General features: G+C 35.0%; 1 protein-coding gene across 5 annotated transcripts; it reads left to right on the top strand.

Annotated features, from left to right (window-relative positions):
* The first annotated feature begins 847 nt into the window (after nucleotides 1–847).
* Nucleotides 848–7,665, top strand: LOC124534285 (annexin B10). 5 transcript variants are annotated; one of them, XM_047110041.1, is made up of 7 exons: nucleotides 848–1,040; nucleotides 1,601–1,805; nucleotides 2,129–2,208; nucleotides 4,272–4,385; nucleotides 4,635–4,767; nucleotides 6,145–6,326; nucleotides 7,137–7,665. In XM_047110041.1, the coding sequence occupies exons 1-7, from the start codon at nucleotides 933–935 to the stop codon at nucleotides 7,194–7,196; spliced, it is 882 nt and encodes a 293-aa protein (XP_046965997.1). In that variant the 5' UTR covers nucleotides 848–932; the 3' UTR covers nucleotides 7,197–7,665. The 5 variants fall into 5 exon arrangements, with proteins under 5 accessions (XP_046965997.1, XP_046965998.1, XP_046965996.1 ...); XM_047110042.1 differs by lacking the exon at nucleotides 6,145–6,326 and adding an exon at nucleotides 5,925–6,106 and having other exon boundaries at nucleotides 7,140–7,665; XM_047110040.1 differs by having other exon boundaries at nucleotides 4,260–4,385; nucleotides 7,140–7,665.
* Nucleotides 7,666–9,311: the final 1,646 nt, after the last annotated feature.

Genomic DNA, 9,311 nt, shown 5'->3' with positions numbered 1-9,311 from the left:
TGAATTTTATTAAATTGCAAATTGCTTGTCAATTATTGATTGTCCCATTCGTATGTAAAACAATTTACTTTAATAGAAATGGCAATACCAAAGTTATACAATCATAAATTTGAAATTTGTCGGATGACACTTGTCAGAATTACTGACAACTGACGGTGACGTGTTGGGTGTTGTCAATTTGACATTAGTGATCTTACATCGTAGTTCGCAGCGTAGGTACTGTGATACAAATTGTTCTTGCGCTAGTTTTTTGTTTTTGTTGTGAGAAAGTCGGTATTGTTTAACAGATAAGCGACTAATAGTGATCAAACTAAAAATTGAATAGTGTCAGATTTCCTATTACTTCGCTTCTATCAAATAAACATGTCTCCAATCGTAAGTACAAAGTTTTATACTGTTTGCCCTATAGGCTATAGTACAATTAAAGGGCGGTTCCTGATGACATCAGGGCTCAATTAAGCTTAGGGCGGAAACGATGGCCGTGACCTTATTTTTTTCTCGCGGTAAACAAGCAAACTATTGATTCATAAGACAATTACGAATTCATGAGTCTATTAAACTATGCGATGATTTAATTACATCGCATATTAAATTGTAAGCGTTAAATAGTAAACGGATTAATTTTATATTCATAATTCAGGAGATTTTAATGTTATAATTGTATGATATATATTGCATTATACATTATGAAAATTTTATACTAGGGATATTATTTTCGTGTGTTGATAATTTCTTTCATAATCTGTTATAAAGGCTAAACTTGCATTAGTAGAGATAAATAATCCTTAAATAATCACAAAGTTTAAAGATTATAAAGCTCATCTGTGGATGATGTACCTAATTAATACTCGATTTTATCATAGCGCGAGCCTACTGTTGTTGGCGTTGCCAACTTCAATGCAGCTGAAGATGCAGCCACATTAAGAGGTGCCATGAAAGGCTTTGGCACAGATGAGCAGACCATCATCGATATCTTGACTACTCGTTCAAACGCCCAACGCCAGGCCATCGCTCAGGCTTTCACTCATGAATATGGACGGGTTTGTAACTGTTATATTTAAATTGTTTGAATTATTGTTTTCTCTATTACAATCCATATGATTAGTAAATCATCAGTACTGTAATATATTTAACAATTTTTAAGACTTTCCTCATTTTCATTTGGTTTATTTCTTAGAATCTTGCCTGTATAATAGTTGTCAAATATATGAGTAATATAGATATTAAAACACCATTATGTAAGGTAAGTACACAGTAGTCTGGTTATAATTGATTACTTGTAAAACAAACCATATCCATGTTGCCTGCTATCAGCATATATTTATACTATATATTCTAGCTAGTTGTACTTGTGTTTAAAGAATTTTAATTAAATATAATATTTTATGAGACACTGTAAGCTTTTGAAATAGGATCTTAGAGTCCTACATATGTAGTTTGTTTTACCTGTTTTCTTAGGTATTTCATTCTTAATTCTAAACAAATTTAATGGTTAATTAAATTGAAATAGTCTGAGGTAGCAGTATTCATCTTGTAATATATAATATGATTTTCCTTTTAAAATCTACCCAAAAACTCAATGTAACAATTATGTCCATAGGATATTATTGAAGACTTAAAATCAGAGTTGGGTGGTCATTTCGAGGATGTAATTATTGCCCTTATGATGCCACCTGCTGAATACCTTTGCCGGGAACTAAACAACTGTATGGAAGGTCTGGGGACAGATGAGCAAGTCCTAGTTGAGATCCTGTGCACGCGCACTAAACCAGAAATAGCTGAAATTGTGGAAACTTATGAGAGACGTAAGACATACCTATGGTATAAATATTATTGATACGAAAATGTTACTTCAAATTCTAGTCTATATGCATATTGAAGTGTACTTTGAAGATTATTTTAAGGTATATATTCTGAAAGTCAGGGACTTTATGGAGCTTTGTAACTGCTACCAAAACTATTGGATATCCGAAATCAATCTATATCTGTAATCTAAACTAATAAAGAATATATCTATTACAATTTTGTTATTGCACAAATTCTGCATTTGAATATTTTGATCAACTTCAGAATTTCTAGTTTTAGGTACATTCATATTAAAGTTAAATAATTGTAATGTATTTGGCAGTTTACAACCGACCGCTAGCCGAACACATGTGCTCTGAAACCTCGGGTGACTTCAGGCGTCTTTTGACTCTCATCGTTACTGTAAGTTGACACTACACAGACTATAACAGGAACTATAGAAGATATTTATTTTTTTGTGAATTCATTTTTTATTAGTTTTTCTTTACAAAAACAGCATACTTCAGGTCAAGCTAATATATTTTTAATTACCAATATCTTGTTGTTAAACAATGAAACTAACAAGTCTAATTATAATCATGGATGTGACTAACGAATTAACACATGTGATTCGTGCTTGTGCCGTTTGATTTTCTTTGCACTAATAGTAACCTAATTTATTTTTGTTTTCTTGAAGTTTTTCATAACTCCAAGGTCAATGACCTTTTTAGAAATTTCCCAAATGATCTGAAAGATGGTAAGTCTAGGTATCATAGTTTTATAAATTTATAATATTTTGTTGCTCGTAAAATATTAACTGTTCAACAGTTTATAGGTTGCTAAAATCGCAGCATCTATTCAGGTATACCTAAGGAGTGAACGTTTAATGCAAAAGGGCTACTGTTGTCCGTTCTTATCCTTATGTTAGATTAGTCATTAGAGTTTTAAAGAATTTTAAGAAAAAATAAAAATATTTGAGTACTACTTCAATTACATGAAAACTTCGATGAAAATAAATTCCAAAAATCTATCTCTTTGTTATGTTTGTATAGTGTATTTTTGCATAATATTTATGATTTCACCTGAACAAATACTACAAAAACTATTCTTGGTTTATTTTATAAGATCGGACTGAATAATACTATAAATAATTTTATATAGAGAGGAATTATAAGCTCAGTAACGATCCACATTTTATATATATTTTATACTGCATAGAATGCTTAAAATAGTGACAAATTATTTCTATTGATTTGTTTAATTCACTAAGTTTGATAAAGAAATTAACACCGACAATATAAATGATTGTTTATTATCGCTATACATATTTCTTTAACACAACACCATTTTCCTAAAGTAGGCAAATTAAAGCCTTGTCACATTCTTTACTTTCGCTTTTGCTCGACTTGTCTCACCGCCTCGGATGAGTTATACCGACCAAACTTTCACCGAACTTGTGACCTTAATTTTATAAAGGGAAAGACTCGTTAAAATACTCAATACAAAACTAAATTTATTAGAATAATTCAAACATGTTACTTGATTAACGAAGTAGATGGTAGATGTCGCTCTAAAGCAGTGGTTCTCAATCTGTAGTGTATATGTTACCGTTAGATTACAAAATTCGTTAGATTACTACTATTACTATCTGTCTCTGACGAGATAGATTGTACTCTAACGAATTTTGTAATGTTACGGTGGCATATACAACGATGAGTCGCTCGCACATGTTGAGCGAAATTAAGTAATATAAATAATTGATGTCTTCCTCATCACGATCTCGGTAGACGTTCTTAATGGTGACTACCCCATTGAGGTGAAGAAAATATAGCGTGTGTGCTCAAATAGAGATGACCTCCTATTTCCTCATCCATATAAAGAATAATGAAGTGTAAATAAAACACCACTGATTCTCAAGTAAAAGACAGTCTATTAATTTGAATTTTACAGTCTTATATATTTTCCTTTGACAAAGAATATCGCGATTCAGAAAAACAAACTTTTTGAACAACGACATCTATTGACAAATGTTTAAAAAGTATACAGAGTGGACAAAGATTTTAGGCGCAGAACTAAATGCTTAAAGAGCTAAATAACGGAAGTAAAATCACTGTCAAATTCGAATTTCTAGAAAAGCTTATACTATGTCAGATTCATGTTTAGTTATGGAGATAATTCTTTATATTTCCATGATCTTTGACATCAAATAATGGATTATTTAAGGCTTTTTTCTCACTGCATTCTTGATTTTTAACGTTTTAACTTCGCTGTTCCTATGATATGTTGGTCGTAATGGACAACAAAATATCAAAGTTACAGAACCATGAAGTAAAAATGATTGAGAACCACTGCTCTTTTTATGCATTAGATAAAAATAACAATTTGATAATTTAAAGCTGTTTAAAATGAGTCGCAAAAATTTGGCCGTAACCTCTCACCCGAGGCGCAAAGAGCGGGAAGCACGTAAGAGCCAGTCGGTCGGGCAGGGCGCGCGGGACGAGGAGGCGGGGGCGGACAGCGGGCGCGCGCGCGAGGCAGCGCAGCAGCTGTACGACGCGGGCGAGGCCAAGTGGGGCACGGACGAGGAGATATTCAACAAGGTCGGTCTCGCCGGGGATACTCTACCAGGAATAACTCACCAAAAATTCTTTATTCAAATCTGTGTAGAGCTGACTAGTTAAACCATGCTTGGTCTCTTTCTTTCATATGTTAAGCCATTGTCGAGAGAAAGAGATAAGCAGTGTTTACGCTGTGCAATCTTTAAAATCTATTCTCAAAAGTCTTTATTAATTATATAATTTTTAATACAATGGGACATGTAATAAAAATTGAGATTTTTAATTATATAGATCCTAGCGCATGAAAGTTTCGCGCAGCTTCGTCTGATCTTCGAAGAGTACAAGAACATTTCGGGCCACACCATCGAGCAGGCCATCAAGGCGGAGATCGACGGCGAACTGAAAGAGGCGCTGTCCGCCATCGGTCTGTATTCGCTTACATTCATTAAGTGCTATTTCAGTATTAATTTCAGAAATAAATTGATGATAAAGCCTGAACAAAACGCACCGCCTATTTAATCTTACAATATTTATTTGCAGCATAGAAAAATGAATCGTTTTAAAAATTCTTTAATTGTTTGGTAGCCACTGGAAAAATTACCGTTTTCAACTGCACACACGGTCTACTTAGTATCTAAATTGTACGGAAGCGACATAAGTTTTTGACACGTTACGTAATAAAAAATTGACACTAAACGAAAAAATAATTTAATTCTACATAAATTAATTTTCTAAGCGCCCTGCTTCCTGTAAATTCACTGCAAATCAATAAAAAAATGTATGTATATAAGACGTCTTAATTACTACCATTTTATTTCAATTATTATAAACTGTTGGATTACCAAATAAATAAATAAATAATGTCTCCAGTGTATTTTGATGATGCAACTGTAGTAATTACCTAATTGTCTATCCGAATGTAACAATTGTCCAAAAGTTCAAGGTCGAATTAATAACACACGACGTAAAAAGTCAAGGTCAACACTCATGTAGCTGACGTGGTTTAATATTCAAAGAATTCTATAAATTAATTTTGTATATTACAGTCTATTAATAAGAATATAAAAGATAGGTAACAGTTTAGTATAGAATTATTTTATGACAGATAGCGATCATATTTGATCGTATTTATCGCCACGAGTAACGAGCCGCTAAGTAATTATTGTTTTAAAGCAAAACGTATCATATTTTGAATATAATAGCCGTCCGACAGACAACCAATCTATGGGAATTAATTTCTTTCGGTCAGCAACAGTTTAGTAGCGCGAGATAAAGCACGTGAGTCAATCGCTTCATAAATGTAACGCAGACTCAGACGTCGCCAAAGGAAGTTACCAATAATTGAGTCATGCACAGGTTATTGAAACGTCGCATCGCAGACAATCACTTGAATGAGAATGATACGACTCACGCGATACCGATCGGAACATTAAACTTTTACTTCAAGGAAATCAAATAACGAGTCATTTCAAATCTTTTTACGAGAACATTTTTGAAATGTGTCAAATGTAATTACGATGGGCTATATCTATATATGGGCCAAAGGCTTTCCATTTCTGCGCACTAACGAAAGCATTGCAGTGGAGTGCGTGGAGAATTCGGCGGCGTGGTTCGCGACGCGGCTGCGCGCCGCCATGCAGGGCGCCGGCACCGACGACCGCACGCTCATCCGCATCGTCGTGAGCCGCGCCGAGAGCGACCTCGGCGCCGTCAAGCGCGAATACGAGCGCCTCTACGACAAGACGCTCGAGAGCGAAGTGCGGGTACGTGCGGCGCGCCTGCATATCGGTGTCCTTTGCAGTGGAGTGCGTGGAGAACGCGCCGGCGTGGTTCGCGCAGCGGCTGCGCGCCGCCACGCAGGGCGCCGGCACCGACGACAAGGTGCTGGTCCGCGTCGTGGCCACGCGCGCCGAGCGCGACCTCGGCGCCATCAAGCGCGAGTACGAGCGCCTCTACGACAAGACGCTGGAGAGCGACATCTCGGTCAGTGCGGCGCCGGCGCGGTCTAACCCTTTGCATCTCATTACAGATCTACATTTCCTACTTTTTATATACGAACTTTTTTTTTTTTCATTTAAAAGAGATTCCTTCGCTCGAGATCGTTTATTCAATAGTCTTAAATAGTTTTGATTATCCTTTTGGATGATTGTGCACCCAATGTCATATTCTCGTATTAATGGTGGTATTGATCGTGCACTAGACTTTGGAAATGGACGATCTCAAAACTTTTGGAAAATATGCTTTAAAAGATAATTAAATTTCGAATGTTATTTTTTTTATGAAATGTGTATAATTCAGTGCACCAACGCTTCAGCCTTTGCACGCCGATTAAAGCACATTACGACGTGCCAAAAATAATAGTAATAATAATATGTAATTTACTCAATATTTTCTATTATTTATATCCTGCGCTGTTGTGTTTGCTAATATTTTTTTTTATATCGTAATGTGTTTTAATTATAAATGTTTCTTTATCGCTTCGATCGGTGACTGGAATTAGGAGGTATTTGATATTTTATTTAGAATTTAATAAATTTAATTGTTTTATAATATCTTGTTTTACAGAAATATTTAAAAAACATTAATTAAGGATAATCTAAGTCAAAGCATGAAATGAATTCCACCTTAGTTTTTTTTATAAGTTGTCATTAAAGTGGCACAAGTCCAATTCAGAACGAATGATTAACACACGTGTCACGTCGTCCACGCATACTAACCGCGCCGCGTTTCTCTCTTCGCATGCTCTATCTGTCGGGTGCACACTCCCGCTGACGCTCACCTATGCGGCCGCAGCAGGGCGAGACCTCCGGCGACTACAAGAGGGCCCTCGTGGCCCTCCTCGGACCGGCGTAGGCGGCGGAAGGCGCAAGAAGACAGAAGATTGGTGTGCAGCAATACTTTATATTACATGAGATTACGTTCTAAATGTCGCGTTGCTCGTCAGATTGTGTCTCGATTTTGATATTTTTATCACTTTGATATTGTTATTGTATTCCGTGATTAATGTTTGATGTATAGCGGAGGAATGTTCTCGAATATATTATTGCTTTAAGCACAATTATTATTAGTAAAAATGAAATTAACGAATACACAGCTAATAAATCATAAATATAGAGAATACGAGTAGGCTTTATTGATGTGCCTTCAATATTATTTTCAAAATAGATAGATATATTTAAATGTTATTTATTACCGAATCATTAAGCAAGCGTTAATTGAATTAATGAAAGCATTCCAAATTTTATTTATCCGATGTCCCTCCCAGTGTGACCGAAGCTTTAATTTATAATTGTTTAAAAAATAAATATTTATTTCCTTTGAAGTTGGTTTTATTTATTAATGCTAGCAACATATTTATAAGTATTGTTTTATACATTTATTGTATTAAATTATAAATAAGAAGTTAGGTATGTCTGTTGGTTGGCTTTTATGGTCACACCACTGAACCGAATTTTGATGTAATTTTTTATGAAGCAATATGGTGTCAGAAGGAAAGACATAGGCATTACTTATATTTGTTACCTGACGACCAAGCGAAGGTGCGGGCAACTATTTTATAAAACAAAGTCAGTCATTTTGTGTATATTATCTGCAATATGAGGATGATCGTTGAAGATGTGCGTTGCGTAGGTGGTAGAACGTGTTATGTTTTACGATATAAACGTTTTACGTGGGACCTAATACCACTGCGAAGCCAGAATAATTAGTCATCATCATTGCGTAGTGTTAAACAATCCGCTTACCACTGTGTCCCTATGTATGCTTAGATCTTTAGAATTACAAAGGGATTTTGACGTCGTTTTTTTAAACAGATAGATTGATTCAAAAGGAACATTTACATGTAGAATAAAAGTAAAAAAAAAGTAAAGCAACAGCCTGTAAATTTCCCACTGCTGAGAAAAGGCCTCCTCTTCTATTAAGGAGAGGGCTTGGAACATATTCCACCACGGTGTTCCAATGTGGGTTCGTGGTATGCACATGTGGCAAAATTTCGATGAAATTAGACACATGCAGGTTTCCTTACGATGTTTTCCTTCACCGCCGAGCACGAAATGAATTATAACACAAATTAAGCACATGTATAAAGTGGTGCTTGCCTGGGTTTGAACCCGCAATCATCGGTTAAGATGCACGCGTTCTAACCACTGGTCCATCTCAGCTCACATGTAGAATACCTGGACAATATAGTTGAGAAACAATAATAATTTTGAGAGGTTTTTAAAATTATGTCGTGAAATAAATTTGTTTGCGCTTATATTGCAAATTTTACACTTTCAGATAGATCAAAATAAAAGTATTGTTCACATTATAAAGGTTTTCAAAAAAGTCAGTCAGTTATGCTGTAGTACATTTTGTAATAGCGTCGCACCCGTGCGAAGCCGGGGTTAGTCGTTAGTACCTAATAACAGAAAGTAAATGTTGGGTTTGGAAAATAAAAGTACAATTGTCATAGAACTTATTTATTCGCACGCCTCACGCACGTAACAGCCATACATTAAATGTGTGCTAACATCCTTAGATATGTCTAGACAATTTGTTATTATTTATTTATTTATTATAATTATAGGGTAATTACAAATTGTCTAATCTGTCATAATATGCTTCGTCTGTCATTATATGTAAAATTTCATAAAAATACTTGCAAAATATGACAAGCTGCGTGTGTACGAAAATAACGAGTGGACCGCTTCGCTCTTACGGCGTACATTATTGAACACAATGTATGAATATCTAAACTTTAAAAAATCTGGGATATAATTTGATTCGTTTCCCACAAAATAAATACACTTTATAACAATCCATCCATACATACACGTTTGCAATGCAGCCGTAGTCCTGTCAGGTCCGATGTACTCTTACAATATTATTTTTACAGCCATTTTATGCATTTAGAACATTTTTTACTAATCTTAAGTACCGATGAAATAAGATATGATTATAGTGCTTATTGTAGGGTATTTAAATTCA

Source organism: Vanessa cardui, chromosome 12 (genome assembly GCF_905220365.1).
Source record: "Vanessa cardui chromosome 12, ilVanCard2.1, whole genome shotgun sequence".
NCBI classification, from domain to species: domain Eukaryota; kingdom Metazoa; phylum Arthropoda; class Insecta; order Lepidoptera; family Nymphalidae; genus Vanessa; species Vanessa cardui.
Note: the sequence above shows the minus strand (reverse complement) of the source record. Positions and strands in the feature narration are given on the sequence as shown.

Excerpts from the sequence above, each read along its gene's own strand:
- LOC124534285 (XM_047110038.1), top strand. The coding sequence starts at position 933 with ATGAAAGGCTTTGGCACAGATGAGCAGACCATCATCGATATCTTGACT. Across the intron at positions 1,806-2,128 it reads TGTGGAAACTTATGAGAGAC|TTTACAACCGACCGCTAGCC; the intron begins GTAAGACATACC and ends TGTATTTGGCAG. Across the intron at positions 4,386-4,634 it reads ACGAGGAGATATTCAACAAG|ATCCTAGCGCATGAAAGTTT; the intron begins GTCGGTCTCGCC and ends TTAATTATATAG.